Genomic DNA, 19,671 nt, shown 5'->3' with positions numbered 1-19,671 from the left:
ATGAGCTCCTAGCAGTGTACACATTCCAACCGAGGATCTGAATCTTTCTGATAGTAGCTGGAGTCCTACACTACATCAGTTGTTGCCTATCGAGTAGTGAGAAGTTTAACCCCGTCTGGCTCGCAAATGCGAAGCTGATGACCCTTATTTAGACTGATTCCACGTGTTAACCAATGTAGTGAACTAACCCAGGTGCTTCAATAAACGTTACCGATTGAATCAGTGGAAATTAAGTCCTGTAAATTGTCCCGTCTACCGAATATCATTACTAGGGCGCGTATTCTGGCTGTGGCTTCGAGATTGTTTAGAGACGTAAAGTTCGAAATTATAATGAGGAACGAAAATCTTTAACGAGGCTGACAACAGAGAAAAGAAGTACAATGTCACATAAACTGAGAGATGGTTTATTTCAATGAAAAAATATACAGGTACCATGACTTGATGTAACCTCGAGTGCGTCGTTCATACACCCAACCGCAGGAGGACATTTCAGCCCAGCAGAGCAGCTTTGGCGTGAAGGTGGGCGGCGGCTGCGAGGGCTCCGGGGGCGGCGTAAGCCACAGGGGCGGCGACGGCGGGGGCGGCCAGCACAGCGGCGCCGTTGATGATGGCGTCGCGGGCCCTCGTCTGGGCGACGGCGGTCAGGTGGGCGGCTTTGTTCACAGCGACGTCAGGGGTGTCCAGCAGGTAGCCGTCAGAGCGGACGGCGATGGGGGCGGGGCCGTAGGCGGCATATCCAGGGTGGACGGGGGCGGCGACCACTGCGGAGGCGGCGTAGGCGGCCGGCGCTACTACTGCAGCGGGGGCGGCACCCAGGTAGCCGGGGGTGGCCACTGCCACTGCCAGGACGGCGCTCAGGACGATCTGGCAACAAAAATAATTAATATCAATCAATGGTTTTTGGTCTTGAAGAATTATAATTCACATTCAGTTGTGTTTGTTTTATGTAAGTTTGTGTGTGTGTGTGTGTGTGTGTGTGTGTGTGTGTGTGAGACAGAGAGAGAGAGAGAGAGAGAGAGAGAGAGAGAGAGAAAACGTGTCTGTGTATGTGTGTTCGTGTGTATGTATTTGTTTGTGGTACAAGCTGTAACTACTGATGAATTCTTCAAAATTGCTCTCAGCACTATGGGACTTCTTGGGTGCTTCTCCTTCAACAGCTAATAACGTCAGGAAACGTCTGTTGATAGTAACTAAATACGTCCTCGGAATACTGTGTTGATCAGAGCGGTTGAACACCAGAGAATATTCAAATCAATACTTTTTATTTTATCTGTTATATCTTTTGGAACTACTGTTTAGGTTCCTCGCTTTTCATCTAGACCTACCCATCACTCTGAGGTGTACTGAGCCTTATAATTTATGTATCATTATCTAGCCTGGCTTCCGCAGTAACTTGAAACTACTATATTGAGCTGAAAAATATATCGCAACGTTAATTCAAAATCCAATTACCTCATATTTCGGCGCTTGAGAGAAAACTTATGAAGTTAGTCACAGCAGTACAATACCCAAAAATTTAATACGTTACCTGACAGGGAGCACGAGAGCAACTGCTACGAGAGAAATGTGTAGAATATAGAAAATATGGTACTGCGTTTTGCGAATGTTTCTGGTATTTTGCGTGAGATACAGTTCAATAATAGCAAATACTCTTAATATTACACTACTGGCCATTAGAATTGCTACACCACGAAGATGACGTGCAACAGACGCGAAATTTAACCGACAGGAAGAGGATGCTGTGATATGCAAATGATTAGCTTTTCATAGCATTCACACAAGGTTGGCGCCGGTGCCGACACATACAACGTGCTGACATGAAGAAAGTTTCCAACCGATTTCTCATACACAAACAGCAGTTGACCGACGTCGCTTGGTGAAACGTTATTGTGATGTCTCGTGTAAAGAGGAAAAATGCGTACCGTCACGTTTCCGACTTTGATAAAGGTCGGATTGTAGCCTATCGCGACTGCGGTTTATCGTATCGCGACATTGCTGCTCGCGTTGGTCGAGATCTAATGACTATTAGCAGAATATGGAATCGGTGGGTTCAGGAAGGTAATACGGAACGCCGTGCTGGATCCCTACGGCTTCGTATCACTAGCAGTCGAGAAGACAGGCATCTTATCCGCATGGCTGTAACGGATCGTGGACCCACGTCTCGATCCCTGAGTCAACAGATGGGGACGTTTGCAAGACAACAACCATCTGCAAGAACAGTTAGACGACGCTTGCAGCAGCATGGACTATCAGCTCGGAGACCATGGCTGCGGTTACCTTTGTAATGCAGCGCTTGCGATGGTGCACTCAACTACGAACCAGTGTGCACGAGTGGCAAAACGTCCTTTTTTCGGATGAATCAAGGTTCTGTTTAAAGCATCATGATATTCGGATCCGTGTTTGGCGTCATCGCCGTGAACGAACATTGGAAGCGTGTATTCGTCGTCGCCATACAGGCGTATCACCCGCCGTGATGGTATGGGGTGCCATTGGTTACACTTGTCGGTCATCTCTTGTTCGCATTGACGGCACTTTGAACAGTGGTCGTTACACTTCATATGTGTTACGACCCGTGGCTCTACCCTTCATTCGATCCCTGCGAAACCCTACATTTCAGCAGGATAATACACGACCGCATGTTGCAGGTCCGGTACGGGCCTATCTTGTTCGACTGCTGCCCTGGCCAACACATTCTCCAGATCTCTCACCAATTGAAAACGTCTGGTCAATGGTAGCTTAGCAATACGCCAGTCACTACTCTTGATGAACTGTGGTATCGTGTTGAAGCTGCATGGACAGCTGTACCTGTACACGCCATCCAAGCTCTGTTTGACTCAATGCCCAGGCGTATCACGGCCGTTAGTACGGCCAGAGGTGGTTGTACTGGGTACTGATTTCTCAGGATCTATGCACCCAAATTACGTGAAAATGTAATGACATGTCAGTTCTAGTATAATATATTTGTCGAATGAATACCCGTTTATCATCTGCATTTCTCCTTGGTGTAGCAATTTTAATGGCCAGTAGTGTATTTATCACTAAATATTTTTCTCTTGAAGTTTAAGATACGCCGTATATTATATTTTGGATTTTATTTATATATCACTCAGTACCGTAAGACTTCTGTGTTGCGTGCTAAATTATTTGGTTGCTACTGGTCCAGAGAACTTTACAACAGTGAACTGAAGTCCCCAGTGCAAGCAGAGGTCACATACTTGCTGGTACTTACCAGGGTGTTCATGGTGGTCTGCGGCCGCTGCTTTTGCTGCTGCTGAAATGTGTCTCTGACAAGGCAGCTGCCGCCTTTTATACGGTACCGACTGACCTGCATGGAGTCCGTGTGGAATGACCACGCAGTATCCGGCAGCTGCGGAGGTCCTCCTTGGGCGTGGCCTGTCTAGCGAGTAGCACCGTTTGTCGTGTTTGGCGGTCAGTTCCACACAATGAGTAATTGTCAATTATCCGAGCAGCCTCTACTGGTATGAGATCCTGAAGTGACAGCTTCATTAAGAAGTATCTCGTAGTTGTTAGTGGTGTATATATATTGTGGTCCTGCTTAGTAACACAGATGTAAAATCACTTTATACACTTTTTCTTCACTGAGGTAGTTCCGCTATTTCTCGTTATCAGCATGTATTGTTTATGCGACACTTCGGGACGCATAACATCGAACAGACATCTTACATTGCCTGTTGTGTGCCACTGAAAAGCATAGATCAAAATTAATTACGCCTCTTAAAACGGCTGTGGTATTAGGAAAGGAACCTTTGCTACATTTGCATTATGTGGTGCCAGAAGGATGCAAATAACATTAATGGCTTATAAGGGAAGTAGTTTGTAAAATTAGTGAAAAGCTGTGCATCTTTCAATATAATTGTATAGACGGAAATAAATTACCAGAAGATAATCTACTATTACATTACGTTGCTGACAGTTCTCTCCATGGTTCCTATAGAGCAAGATAAAATAATATTCCACATGCCTTAAAATTTTCTCCTGCTGAGAGGACGTAAATCCTTTTCGTGAGTACTACAGTTTCTTATCGCTCTCGAATATATAAAGACAGTCAACGTTCAAAGCTGAGAAGTTCAATAAACAACCTAAAGTACTGATACAACTAATGGCATTAACCATCTCCATAAGGAATGCCTTTGAATTGAGATTCATTTTACTGTTTAGATGTTTCGCCGTGAGATATTTATCGCATGTGTTTATCGTTTAGACGGACACGTCAGTAATAAGACACTCTTATGGTGCCCTCAGCTACATATATATTCATTCCCCCACATTTGCTAATTACCTTTTTTTTCTAATTCCGACGATAAAAACACACAGCAGCAATGTGAAAAGCGAGATCACATAATGTAAGCAGGAAACCACGACCTCATCGATAAACACCGTTTTTAATAGATCCCCCCACCTACTCTGAAGGTTAATGGTCAAGTATTAGTTGACCTGAAATTGGGACAGAATTACTCTCAAAGTTAATACTTGGGAACGGATTTCTAGGTAAAGGATGTGCTCACAGCCGAGTACTATCGCCGAAAAAACACCTTGGTGCCTATCATATCATTAATTTCGTTATGTGACAGTATATCCTGCGCAATAATATGAAGACCTAGTGATTTTAAAGTATTTACAGGTGTTACATGTGATGGAGGGCAAAAATCAAAGGCTATATCTCACACAAAAAAACTCGACATCCGCCACTGCACACCGAATTACAAAGGGGTGTATCAAATAGAAACACTCGATTTGGCAAGTCTATATTTCTGAAACTATTAAACATATACAATGGATTTTGTTTTTTGATGAACGAGAAACTCAGTTTTTTCTCATACCTTTCCATAGATGTTCAATAGGCCCCCCCCCTGAGTTGCACGGGACATGTCAATGCGGTATTCAAATTGTTCCCACATTGCAGCGAACATGTCTTCAGTTACAGCTTCCATAGCTGCGATGTCTCGGCTCATTTATTTTTGTCGGTAACGGTGCCACATAAACAGACTCCTGTATAATCTCCCACAAGAAATAATCACATACAGTCAGATCCAGAGACCTTGGAGGCCAGTAACGTTACGATGAATCATTTGGTCCAGTGCGACCGATCCATAGATGAGTAAGCCTTTCAATTGACAATTCCCGCACTTGCAGATGCCAGTGTGGCGGTGCCACATCCCATTGGTACATGAAGTCGTTTGAATCAGTCTCCAACTGTGGGAAAAGAAAGTTCTCAAGTATATCGAGATATGTGCTTCCTGTAACTGTTCTCGGCAAAGAAAAACGGACCGTACACCTGTTGCCGTGAAACTATACAAAGCATATTAAATTTTGGAGAGTCCGTCTCACGTTGTTTAACTTCATGTGGTTGTTCCGTGCCCATATTCTCACGTTATGACGGTTCACCTTTCTATTTAAATGGAATGTTACCTTGTCACGAAACACTAAGCGTGGAAGAAAACTGTCATCCTCCATCTTGCCGAGAACGAAATTACAGAACTCCACATATTGTTGTTTCGGACCTTCACGAACAGCTTGGAGTAGTAGAACTTTTTTTTTTGTTTCATGTGTAAACGTCAACGCAACACACGCCAGACAGACATCGGGGGCAACGAGCTGTCGAGCTGTAGGGCGAACGGATTTCTGCGAACTCATTGTGAAACTACAGCAGATGCATTCGACGTCTGTGTCAGACACTCGAGGACGGCCTCGCGATTTGCCTTTACACAAACAACCTGTTTCTCGGAATTGTTCATGCCATCGCCTAGTGCTCTGTGCTGCAGGAGGCTCAACGCCATACCTAGTATGCTACGGTCGCAGGTTCGAATCCTGCCTCGGGCATGGATGTGTGTGATGTCCTTAGGTTAGTTAGGTTTAAGTAGTTCTAAGTTCTAGGGGACTGGTGGCCGTAGATGTTATGTCCCATAGTGCTCAGAGCCATTTGAACCATACCTAGTAGGAGAGTCCCGCTGAATAATTATTACTCACCCGCACTGCGCAAAACGTTCAACATAAAACGCTTTCTGTTGGCCAGACACCATTTTTACTAGAACTGAAGTGGGTGCACACTGCTGCCACCTAGCGGCACCCATGTGAGGCTCGGGAGTTCCCAACAGTACGTTGTTCACCCATATACCTCAAATTACATAATAGTTACGATTTTCTTTAAAATCGGATGATTCTTTTTGCTAGACTCTGTGAAACCAATCAGGCTCTGAGCTAATTTACAAAATGGTTCAAATGGCTCTGAGCACTATGGGACTTAACTTCTGAGGTCATCAGTCCCCTAGAACATAGAACTACTTAAACCTAACTAACCGAAGGACATCACACACATCCGTGCCCGAGACAGGATTCGAACCTGCGACCGTAGCGTTCGCGCGGTTCCAGACTGTAGCGCCTAGAACCGCTCGGCCACTCTGGCCGGCGCTCATTTACCCTCCAAGACGAAAAGAAGGATGGAAATCGATAGTTGTGATGTACAAGTACAGAAAAACAAATGACTACAATTGTTGTCATCTGTGGCTCTTTTACAGCACATCAGTACGCCGACGATATTCTACGGCCCGTTTCGTTGCTTTTCGAGGCACTCCATCATGGGCCTACTTTTCAGCCAGATAATTCTGGCCTGCACATGGTGAGTGATTCTGCTGCTTGTCTTCGTCCTTGCTGAACCCGACACGGGCCACCAAGGTCGCCGTCTCGCTCCCCAACTGAGAACGTTTGGATCGTTATTGGCAGGGCCCTCAACCATCTCGTGATTTTGACGATCCAATGCGCCAATTTGAGAGAATTTGACACAAATTGCTCAGAAGGAAATCCAGCAACTCTATCTCTCAGTGTCAACTGAATAGCTGCTTGCATAAGGGCCAGAGAAGGACAAACGTGTTATTGACTTGGTCAATTGTTGAAGCTCTTGTCTTGAATAAATTATCCAATTTTTCTGAACTTGTTATAATTTGTTTAAGAGTGTACAATGAGATTTATCTTAAAATATCTGCTTAAGTATATCATCTTCCGTTTTACCACCAGCAACTGATGCAAGCCGGTTTAAATCAATGTACAAGTAAACGAAAGGCTCTGGATCTCTGTCTGACCATTCGGGTTATAGCAGTGTTTATTTCACCGTTTGGATCACAAATGGTTCAAATGGCTCTGAGCACCATGCGACTTAACTTCTGAGGTCATCAGTCGCTTAGAACTTAGAACTAATTAAACCTAACTAACCTAAGGACATCACACACATCCACGCCCGAGGCAGGATTCGAACCTGCGACCGTAGCGGTCGCTCGGCTCCAGACTGCAGCGCCTAGAACCGCACGGCCACTCCGGCCGGCGGATCACAAATGTTATCTTTATTTATTAATAATCGGTTCTCTCCGTAAATCACAAAAGATTTTGTAGCCTCTGTGATATCTCAGTTCAACTGCCGTTCAACTGCATCTAATAAACGAACTGCAGCATCTGATCATAGATTTTTAAGGGAAACGAAATAGGGCAAAAGAAAATAAATAACTTTTATGGTCCAGACGGTAAACATAACTGTTATGAATGATGCATCGCAATACCATATTCTGTTTAATGTTTAATGTAAAGTGCAAGGACAGTTCCTATTCAACCTTGCCCATCTTAATTAGTTTTAAGCTTCTGTTGCCTATGATGTAAACGTAAATTAAAAATGTAGCGTTCCTTGGGTCTAAGCTTTTCTGGTAACACTGTCGGATCGTGTGGAAAAGTTTTTTGAATGATAATGAAACTTCATTACAAGGTATTGACATCTAATGTAAAGAAGCTATAGTGTTGACACAACTTCAATTCGAGACGAAAGCCGTCTGTTAAGAAACGTCTTCTTGGGCCATTACAAGCAACTAGTTGCCCCGTTTAAATTGTAGATTGCTGTTTTATTCTATTATTAAGATGTTTTAAGCTGAATTGTTTCATTTTATTAGTGTAATAATCACTTGTATAATTCTTTGTATTTTTGGTGTATCCACCTGTTTATATTTTGTTAATCACTGGAACTTAAGAATCACCAGCGAAACTGCCCTGGTTCTAACATAAAATGGTTGTATGTAGTCTATTGCGCGCCTTTCTGGATGTTGTTGTAGGACCAGCGGCCGCGCGAACTAAGATGGAATTTGTGTGGGCAGCCATTTTCAGAACTCGTGACCAGCGCCGACTTGTGGCTGAATGCATTTTTAGCGTATTGTAGAGGACCTGACTGGTTCTCTAGGCACATTTGTTTTGTTGTACATTTTTGGCAGTTATTCATGTTATTGGAGTGTTTCATTATCAAAGCAGTTATGGCCTAAGTAAATGAAATTTTTCGATCTTTACGTGAATGTTGTTTATTTGGTTGCTAACACTTTCAGTCCCAGCTCTTCGCTACTTTTCAGCTGGACGCTAAATGTGCCGACTCTTGGGCACTGCAGACAATTCATATTGACTTAAAAAATGGTCGAATAGAATTACGTTCGGAAATGAGTCTGGGGGCGCGAGCGTTTAGGACTGTAGCATAAGAAAATAAAGCGCACCAGCGGGTTGCGCTCGGTCTATGAATTAAAGGGGCGCTTCAGCTCATGTCCTACCCATATGTAGCGAAAACAGCAGCGTAGCTTCATATTTGTATGAGAGTGCCTTGAAAAGTAATGCCTTAGAATTTTTTTCTGTTTCTGAATATCGGTTGAGGTATTATATGTCTTGTGTATTGCAAGGTCGACTTTCCCGCTTCGTGTCACGCGTGGTAGCCGCGCGGACTTTGGCGCCTTGCCACTAGAGATGGGCAAAACTGTTCTTTTCAGAGATTGGATCAGAACTGTTCACTCCCTGAAATGAATTAGCTCTTTTCCATGACTCACCACTCATTTACAATAGAAAATAAATGGAAGGCACATTGCCCTTTAAATTTGGTTTATTCCAGTACTATACCTGTATTTTGATCTTATTTGATCCTATTTTGAAGTAACACAGATAATGAGTAAGAATTTTGTATTGTTTACTGAAATTTCCACGATATGACAAAGTTTTTGATTATTGATTTATTTTGCACTGTCGTGGTTTTTTGGGTGATCGGAAAATGTTGTAACTTGAGATTTACATTAACAATATATTTGGCCATAATGTATTAAAATTTCATTAACCTCATACAAATACATCGCAAGCCATATATTTTTAAAGTGAACGTTTCCTTTCGAAGACGCCTAAAATCGCAAAATCCGTACCAGAATAAGAAAAAAATATATAAATTTGACTGTAAAACGAAAGTGCTGCATATAGCCTTACGCAGAAAAAAACAAGGAAAATATTGGTGTATCACATTTTGCGATACGTTTATCGGTTCGCTCGTAATTAAAGCATAAATTCGAGTGTCCACAATAAAAATCCTATAGTAAGAGGAGTCATCAGGAACCTAATCTAATCAGTTTAAACAAATAAAAATAAAATAAAAACAATTGATGTATACATAACATAATAATGTAATATACACAGCGGTATTACTACGAAGAACAATATCCAGTGGGGACGAACTCCGATGCAGAGGCGCTGAGTCGAGCAGGTCGAGCCGCGAGCTGTATTACTGCGTGAGCTGAGACCGCACAGACCAGAGTGACACCTGAGTCGCTTTGCTCGACGCTCTGGCTAGAGTCGAGACGGTGGGGTGAGCGTTGAACGGGCGAGTTCCGAGGGTGGGGGGGAGCGGTGAACTCACCCGCTTCGAGACAAATCGTCCATTCCCTTGCGAGCAAGTTTTTGCAAGTAGTTCCTATGTTATCCGCTAGGTGGCTCTCTGTCCTGTTGCTCGCATCAACTGCCCAGAGGGCAGGACGTGCGACTGAAACGATCGCCGACAGAGTGCGATGCGAAGTTAAGCTGCGCCAGACACTGCACAGTGCACACGGCAGACGACGCACAGAGACGGCACGGCATATGTGAAACACAAAATCCAATGGGGCACTGCACAATGCAGGCAGCCAAGGTAGAAGCAGGGCAGAGGCCGGCGTTGGCTGTGTTGTGTGGCGTGCACTGTGCTCTGACCAGCAGAGGCGCTGCTGATATGCTCCGTCTCTCTCTCTCTCTCTCTCTCTCTCTGCCATGGGAAACATTTGGAGCTACCGTTCTTTTTTTCTGAATCACTGATTGTTCACTCCTTTGAAAGATTGAACTCTATGAATTAGTTCAAGAGCAGATCCCCCATCTCTACTTGCCACAGTTCGTGTGGCTCGCCCTGTCCGAGGTTCGAGTCCTCCCTTGGGCATGGGTGTGTGTGTTGTTCTTAGCGTAAGATTGTTCAAGTTGGATTAAGTAGTGTGTAAGTTTTGGGACCTATGACCTCAAAAGTTTGTTCCCATAGAAAAAACAAATTTCCAAATTTTTTTCCCACTTCGCTGATGTAAACTACAACTGTCTGCCGCTAGAGCGTGTAGGATGGCGGTGTGTAAAGTAACTGTGTCGGTGCATGAGAAACAGCGTGCTGTAATCACAAAGCTGAAAGACAGAGTTCGTTCACATATGGGTTACCACTTCGTCTACCATGACTTTACCAGACCACACACGAGGGCTGCGATGTCTGCAACAGTCACACGCCTTGGGTTCACTGTCATTGATCATCTCCCATACAGTCTCGACTTGACCCCGTCCGATTCTCATTTGTTTCCAGGACTTTAAACATCTTCAAGGACTTCACTTTGATAGTGGTGCAGCGTTGCAAGCAGAGATGTGATTGTGGATCAGTAAATAAATTCAAACCTTCTGCGGCGACGGTTTCTCTTTGGGATAAAGGTGTTTGTCACCAGAGCACCTGTGCTGAGAAATATACATGTAGACGTGACGAATAAGGATGTGTAATTTTAATAATGTTTGTCTTATTTAAAAAGGTCTAAGAGTTTTCACATAATACATTTTAAGGTATTGGTTTTTTGCACGCCCTCGTTTTATCACTGTGATGTTTCCGCTTTCTGAACGGTTTCAGCTTCTCGTTCGTTGATTGGCCGCAGTTTTTCTTCTAATGCTTCATTTTCCTTTCTTTTTCACATCATCAGTCTTCTGACTGGTTTGATGCGGGCCACACGAATTCCTCTCCTGTGCCAACATCTTCATCTCAGAGTAGCATTTGCAACCTACGTCCTCAATTAGTTGGTGAATGTATTCCAATCTCTGTCTTCCTCTACAGTTTTTGCCCTCTATAGTTGCCTCTAGTACCTTGGAAGTCATTCACTCATGTCTTACCAGATGTCTTATCATCCCGTTTCTTCTCCTTATCAGCGTTTTTCACATATTCCTTTCCTCTCTGATCTTCGCAGAACCTTCTCATTCCTTACATAATCACTCCATCTAATTTTCAACATTCGTCTGTATCACCACATCTCAAATGCTCCGATTCTATTCTGTTCCGGTTTTCCCACAGTCCATGGTTCGCTACCATTCAATGCTGTACTCCAGACGTATGTTCTCAGAAATTTCTTCCTCAAATTAAGGCTTTTGTTTGATACTAGTAGACTTCTCTTGGCCAGGAATGCCCTTTTGCCATTGCTAGTTTGCTTTTTATGTCCTCCTTGCTCCGTCCGTCATTAATTATTTTACTGGCTTGGTTGCTGATTCGTTATTGATATAGACAAAGCTGTTGCATCCTTGAACCCCTGGTTCTCGATGTACGCTTGGCGGTTGTTGGCTGACGCTACTGGTCAGTGCTAGGTTGCTGAATTCCTTAACTACTTCTACTTCGTGACCGTCAATCCTGAGGTTAAGTTTCTCTCTCTTCTCATTTCTACTACTTCTCATTGCGTTCATCTTTATTCGATTTACTCTCAATCCATGCTCTGTATTCATTAGATTGTTCATTCCGTTCAGCAAATCATGTAATTCTTCTTCAGATTCACTCAGGATACCAATGTCATCAGCGAATAGTATCATTAATATCCTTTCACCTTGATTTTCAATTCCACTACTGAACCTTTCTTTTATTTCCATCATTGGTTCTTCGATGTACAGATTCAGCAGTATGGGGGAATGGCAACATCCCTGTTTTACACCCTTTTTGATATGAGCACTTCGTTCTTGGTCGTCCACTCGTCTTACTCCCTCTTGGCTCTTGTACACATTATATATTACCGGTCTCTCCCTATGGCTTACCCCTATTTTTCTCAGAATTTCGAACATCTTGCTCCATTTTACATTGTCGAACGCGGTTTCAAGATCGACAAATCCTATGATCGTGTCTTGATTTTTCTATAGTCTTGCTCCCATTATCAACTGCAACGTCATAATTGCCTCTCTCATGCCTTTACCTTTCCTAAAGACAAACTAATCGTCATCTGGCACATCCTCAATTTTCTTTTCCATTCTTCTATATATTATTCTTGTTAGAAACTTGGATGCATTAGCTATTAAGCTGATTCTGTGATAAGTCTCACACTTGTCAGCTCTTGCGGTCTTCGAATTTGTATGGATGATATTTCTCCGAAAGTCAGCTGGTATGTCGCCAGACAATCTACACACCAATGTGACTAGTCTTTTTTTTTTTTTTTTTTTTTTTTTTTTTTGCCTCTCCCCCCAATGATTTCAGAAGTTTTAATGGAATGTTATCTATCCCTTCTTCCTTATTTGATTTTAAGGCTTCCAAAGGTCTTCTAAATTCTGATTCTAATACTGGTCCCCTATCTGTTCTAAGCCTATTCCTGTTTCCTCTTCTATAACATCATACAAATCTTCCCCCTTAGAGAGATTTCCAATGTATTCATTCCACCTATTCGGTATCCTATCTTTACATTTAGCACTGGAATTTCCGTTGCACTCTTAATGTTATCACCCTTGCTTTTAATGTTACCGCAGGTTGTTTTGACTTTCCTGTATATTGAGTCTGTCCTTCCGACGATCATTTCTTTTTACGATGTCTTCACATTTTTCATGCAGTGATTTTGTCTTAGCTTCCCTGCACTTGCTATTTATTTCATTCCTCAGAGACTTGAATTTCTGTGTTCTTGAGTTTCCCGGAACATTTTTGTGCTCCCTCCTTTCATCGAACAAATGAAGTATTTCTTAAAAAATGGGTCAAATGGCTCTGAGCACTATGGGACTGTGGTCATCAGTCACCTAGAACTTAGAACTACTTCAACCTAACTAACCTAAGGACATCACACACATCCATGCCCGAGGCAGGATTCGAACCAGCGACCTTAGCGGTCACGCTGTTCCAGACTGAAGCGCCTAGAATCGCACGGCCACACCGGCCGGCGAAGTATTTCTTATTTTACCTATGATTTCTTCGGAGTTATATTCTTTGTACCTATGTTTTTCTTACTTACTTCTGTGAGGGCCCTTTTTAGATATGTCTATTACTCTCCAACTGTACTGCCTACTAAGCTATTCTTTATTGCTGTATCTATAGCCTTATAGAAATTCAAGCGTATCTCGTCATTTTTAGTACTTCTGTATCCCACTTCTTTGCGTATTGATTCTTTCTGACTAATATCTTAAACTTGAGCATACCTTTCATCAGTATTATATTGTGATCTGAGTCCATATCTGGGTATGCCTTACAATCCAGTATCTGATTTCGGATTGTCTGCCTGACCATGATGTAATCTCACAGAAATCTTACCTTATCACCCGGCCTTTTCCAAGTATACCTCCCTCTCTTGTGATTACAAACAGAGCATTCGCTATTACTAGCTGAAATTTATTACAGAACTCAGTTAGTCTTTCTGCTCTCTCATTCCTTGTCCCAAGCTCATATTCTCCTGTAACCTTTTCTTCTACTCCTTTCCCTACAACTGCATTCCATCCTCCCATGACTATTAGATTTTAGTTTCCCTTTTCATACTCTATTACCCTTTCTCTATTCTCATATACTTTCTGTATATCTTCATCTTCGGCTTGTGACGTCGGCATGTATAACTGAACTATCGTTGTCGATGTTGGTTTGCTGTCGATTCTGTTAAGAACAGCTCTAACACTGTACTGTTCACAATAAAACATTCTTTGTCCTACCTTCCTATTCATAACGAATCCTACTCCCGGTATACCATTTTCTGCTGCTGTTGATATTACCCTATACTCATCTGATCACAAATCGTTATCTTCTGTACATTCACTTCACTGACACCTGTTATATCTAGATTGAGCCTTTTCATTTTCATTTTCAGGTTTTATAGTCTCCCTACAACGTTCAAGCTTCTGACACTCCACACTCCGAATCGTAGAACGATATCCTTTCATTGATCATTCAATCTTTTTCTCATGGTCACCTTCCCTTGACAGTTCGCTTCCAGAGATCCGAATGGGGAACTATTCTGGAATCTGTTGCCAATGGAGAGATCAACGTGACACTTTTTCAATTACAATCCACATGTCCTGTGGATACACACAATGTGTCTTTAATGCATTCGTTTCCATTGCTTTCTGCATCCTCATGTCGTTGATCAATGCTGATTCTTCCGCCTTTAGGGGCATTTTCCCACCCCTAGGGCAAGAGAGTGCTCTGAACCTCTGTCGGCTCCTCCACCCTCTTTGACAAGGCCGTTTGCTGAACGAGGGTGACTTCTTATGCCGAAGTCTTCGGCCACCAATGGTGATTATTAATCCAAATTTAAGCAGTGGCGGGATTCGAACCCAGGACCGAGGGGTTTTGATTACAAATCTAAGAAGCTACCCCTAGCGCTCCATTTAGTCACTGTAAATACTTCTGGTACGTTGTTTACATAATATAAAAACAGTAAATACAATTTAAACGAGCCATGTAGTAGTTGGGTTTATTAACTACATTAAGAACCCTAAACATCTGCTCATCTTACGTTTTAAACTTACATTACTACTATTATGACATGCAAAGCGTATAAATCCCTATAGTGTGTGCTTCTTTGTGTTTAACCCATTAGTGGCCGATTTTATTGTATCAAGAAATTCTTGAAGACAAGTGTTTGAGTCGTGGATGGAGAAAGACTGATGAAAACTCATTTTTATAGAATATTGTAATATTTGGTGTAAAATGCAATTCCATGTTCCACAAGTACAATGATAATCATAAAAATTAATTTACTTACTCTGTTATAACAATATTCAGTCCGTGAGTTTTTTTTAAATAACAGACTAAAGCTTGGTGAACAGATAAGCACTTTTTAGCACAGCTGCACTAGTGTAACAATTTTCTTCATAATATATTATCAGAAAATACTTAGAGATTGAAAATTTACGTCCTTTCTTTTCTTTTTCTTTTAATACCCGGAGCTTGATCTCCTCCTGCCAATTTTTTAAATCAACAGTCCTTAAGTCACGATTTTCTGCAAGTTGCGTCTGGCAACATTAGCACTGAACTCTGTAGTCCAATGTGCCACAGATCGCCATCTACCTACTTTACAGAGCGGTCAAAACCTCCGATCTCTACGTTCCGTGATGAAGGGCGGACGTCCAGCAACCTGTCGCGTACTCGCCGTTTCGCCATCCTTGAATCACTTTATATTGGTGCCCACGACATTGCCGTGAATGCAGGTGACCAGGTTCATTTACATCTACATCTACGTGATAACTCTACTATTCACAATAAAGTGCCTGGCAGTGGGTTCAATGAACCACCTTCAAGCTGTCTCTCTACCGTTCCACTCACGAACGGCACGCGGCAAAAACGAGCACTTAAATTTTTCTGTGCGAGCCCTGATTTCTCGCCGTTTCTGAGATGTTCTCCCCAGGAGCCTGAACGCAACAGTTTTCCCTTGGTGAAAGTCACTTACGTTGGCGAATTTCCCCAACTGCAGCTCGTTATGTTACTAGAATCCCCACTCGTGTTCGCTCAGATTATCTACTTTTGCTGCAGAGTCACGTGCCACCATGTGGCACTCAGTCTCACGGTAAGCAGTGGTAAAAATGTTTCAGCCCGTCAATATACAGCGAACGTTTCCGAAGTTACAGTATTTTTCCGTGTCCAACGTGACTTTGTCCAGTTTGTATTTGGATTTCGGGTATCTGAAAGGATGAGTACATAGTATTTCTCTCGCCTTGGTGAACTGAGGGCACCCGAAGAAGGACTTAGACACAAAATATATTTAGCGCAAGGTCTTCGGATCCACACTAATGAGGCAATACACCTCTAAAACCTTGGTGGTTTTCAGGGTACATGATGTCAATACCTACGCCGCTCCCAAATCCACTGTCATAGTGAAAACATCACGCTCTCATTGCCTACATCGGACTATAGCAGTACTCACAGTCCAGTAGGCCCGTCACCTTCCTCGGTTCTGTTTCCAACTGCTGAAAAAGCCATTACGTCTCTGGAGAACCACCTATATTCACACGTAATATATTACTATTATCGGAATGATCGTATAAACACTACGATCGAACGATCGAATTACGGCAAACGGCCACCTAATTCACAGCTGCAGGATGAAGACAGAGCAACGAACGCAAGTGGGCATCTGTTTCCTATTGAAGTGCTCTTTGCTCTCCCACGAATGATCTTGCCGTGTTGCGAAATCATACTGCCTACATACCAGACGTCACCTACCTATCCCACTACGATTTGTAAAATGACGCACAAAACTGTAGAAACGTGGTTACCACTACTTTGTACAACAGTTCTGTAATGTTCGGTAAACACTTACTGCCACAAAAGTCCTCGCACTTTCAAATACTTGTTGTAATCTTCTTTCTAAATTACTGCCGGCCGTTGTGGCCGTGTGGTTAAAGGCGCTTTAGTCTGGAACGGCGTGACCGCTACGGTCGCAGGTTCGAATCCTGCCTCGGGCATGGATGTGTGTGATGTCCGTAGGTTAGTTAGGTTTAATTAGTTCTAAGTTCTAGGCGACTGATGACCTCAGAAGTTAAGTCGCATAGTGCTCAGAGCCATTTGAACCATTTTCTAAATTACTGCTCCTGCCCGCGGTGAGCATTTGATTTGAATTTATGTAGTGTATAAAAGGACAAAATGTATGTGCACTTTAATTTTTACAATCCACAATTTTTTGTTTTAATTTAGTTCGCATTTTCATTGTTCGAGGGTATGCTGTCCTTAAAACACCTTCAAAAATTCCCACTACGTGTAATCTTCTACTCTGCAGCGGACTGGGATTGTGAAGTTTCCTGGACTATCAAAACAGTCCGGATCATCATTTTCTCGTAACTTTCTCACAGACTCAGCTGTCAAAGCACGACTCACGATCCACCGTCTCAGTTTCACTTCTGCTGGTACTTCTATCCTACGTCCCAAATTTTACAGAAGATGTCCTGCATTCCTGGAAGAAATCTTACTGTTGAGAAATCGTATGGCCACAACCTAGGCGGGTATTCCGAGATTGATTTCTTCATTATGCAACAAAGTAGGTGTTGTTTTCAAAGCTCTCGTCGGTTCAAATCTACGTGCAACACAGGGGCCTGAAATGCGCCAAACCGTCTTCAGCCCGAAGAAAAGCGCATAACTTGTTTGTATCAAATCAACTTACTATCGATTTTTGTGTGATAGAAAAATGAAGAGATAAGTTGTTTCAAAATGTTATGGATATGTGATATCTGATGGCCGAGAAAAGCTGTGTACTGTCTAGTCAGCGAGCTTGCAACGCCCAACCGACAGCTGAATCGCGGCGTGCGGCGAAGTAAACAACTACGATGCAGCTGGCCATTACGAACGTTTGCCGGCGGCTGCAAAGAAGAAACACTTACTGTTAAAGAGAGAATTGGAGTGATATGTTTGTTGGCAGAGAATGGTTCTTGGCTTGTCCCTTGAGAATTTCAGTAGTAGTATCCGAGTATTGTTCGAATAGTAAGCCTCGACAGAGATTATCTCAAGAGTACGATGAGTTTGGCTCACACGTACGATACATAAATTAGTCTGCAATGCGGATAGAACTCAGGTGTGTTCAAATCAGTTCTAAGTCGTTCAGAAAGGTATTTTGAGACGAGTATCTGCTTGTGTAGAAAATTATTATTTCTCCAATTTCGGCAGAGCGCAGATTCGCCAGCTATAGGAAAAGCTCCGATTTATTTAAGTGTGAGATTAGATTCTCCTAGCTGTGATTAATGGTGCGTAGTGCTGCTCAATAGCCAAACAATGGGAGGCGAACAGTGATTCAAGATTTTTGTGAGATTTTTCGTAGTGAAGTTACGTGTTCACGCAGAGTCGTTAAGTTATCTTGTGGTTGGTGGTTCAAGCACCCACTTAGGGACAGCAGCGTTGCATTGTATTATCATGGTTGTATATGTGTACGGAAACACTAAGGAGTAATGAGTTAGAGATATCCGGGTTAGGATTTATTGTGTGACTTCGGTGTGAGCGTCGCAATATAGTGAATTCCAGAAATCTCGTTGGATGTACTGAATGTGTAGTCTATATTAAAGAGAACGGTATCATACGTAATAGTTATTTATTGAGAAACAATCGGAAGTTTACTACGAATGTGATGGCTTTTCCCTTCGGCACTAAATGACAGATCAAGAACGTTTTATAGAGAACACGCTAATTCTCTGTGAAAGAGCTCATCGAGTGCTGTATTTTGAGTTTTGAATATTAGTGGTTCGCGGAAGTCAACACGTGAAGTTGTAAAGCTTTGTCTGATTATTTCAAGTTCGTATGGCTGAAAAGTGGCGGTGACAATCAGGGTTTTTGTTTTAATTTTTTAATTACATTTCTGCTTAGTGGGGCTTTCAATAGAGAACCAGGACTCGAAAAATAAAACGCTGACTTGAACTTGTAGATGAATTAATTGCAGGAAATATAGAAAACAGCTGTAAACTGAAAACGTCAGTACCCGACTTGTTCTTTATCCCCAAACAATTGCAAGAAAAAATAATCAAAGGCTTCCAGAATGAGATTTTCACTCTGCAGCGGATTGTGCGCTGATATGAAACTTCATGGCAGATTAAAACTGTGTGCCCGACCGAGACTCGAACACGGGACCTTTGCCTTTCGCGGGCAAGTGCTCTACCAACTTTTTTTTTTTAATCTCATTTTGTTCGTTATAGTTCGTTGCGGACGTTCCTTGACGCCCATTGAAGTTCGTTATTGGTCAATTTACTCAGTTTTTTTATTACAGAGGGCAGCTAACCCTCTGACCGAACACGCTGAGCTACCGTGCCGGCAGCAACTGCGCTACCGAAGCACGACTCACGGCCGGTACTCACAGCTTATCAAACGCTTATTTGAAAGCAGACTAATATCCGGAATATATCAGTAGGAATAAAGCAAATCCAAAGGCCACTAAAATAAAAGACTGGAATATTGGTAAAATCAAAGTTCTAATAAATGAAAGAGAAGGAATGGTAATTTTCAGTGAACGTCTTGCAGCGAAAAGAGGGATATTAATCTTCAGACAGAGCAGTCAAGTTGGCGCGTTATTGAAAGGTGATTAATTATAAATTAAAAGCTATTGCATTTAATTCTGAATGGTTGAGATTAACGAAATAGTTTATTATGATAAAATTTCAATAGTGTCAAGGATATTGTTGCAGCATGGCGCTACTCATAGAGGTTATCGTTGATTGACAACGAGACAGAAAAATATAAAAAATATGTCTTTGCCTTCTGAATGTGTTCTCCGATTTACGCAAAAAATTATAACGTTCACACTGATGGAGTGTATATACGATTATTCGGTGATGCTTTGAAACAGGTGCAACTACAAGAGACAACGGATCTATATGATGTATTCCTCAGTTTTATACGAAAGCATCGTTTCTGATACGTACGCT

At 42.4% G+C, this 19,671-nt stretch overlaps 1 protein-coding gene across 1 annotated transcript; it reads right to left on the bottom strand.

The window, feature by feature from the left end:
* Positions 1 to 394: 394 nt before the first annotated feature.
* Positions 395 to 3,380, bottom strand: LOC126177030 (cuticle protein 18.7-like). The gene is made up of 2 exons (XM_049924261.1): positions 3,230 to 3,380; positions 395 to 864 (listed from the first exon to the last, which is right to left on the bottom strand). The coding sequence occupies exons 1-2, from the start codon at positions 3,329 to 3,331 to the stop codon at positions 490 to 492; spliced, it is 477 nt and encodes a 158-aa protein (XP_049780218.1). The 5' UTR covers positions 3,332 to 3,380; the 3' UTR covers positions 395 to 489.
* Between the last annotated feature and the right edge of the window lie 16,291 nt (positions 3,381 to 19,671).

Source organism: Schistocerca cancellata, chromosome 3, assembly GCF_023864275.1.
Source record: "Schistocerca cancellata isolate TAMUIC-IGC-003103 chromosome 3, iqSchCanc2.1, whole genome shotgun sequence".
In the NCBI taxonomy this organism is placed as follows: Eukaryota; Metazoa; Arthropoda; class Insecta; order Orthoptera; family Acrididae; genus Schistocerca; species Schistocerca cancellata.
Note: the sequence above shows the minus strand (reverse complement) of the source record. Positions and strands in the feature narration are given on the sequence as shown.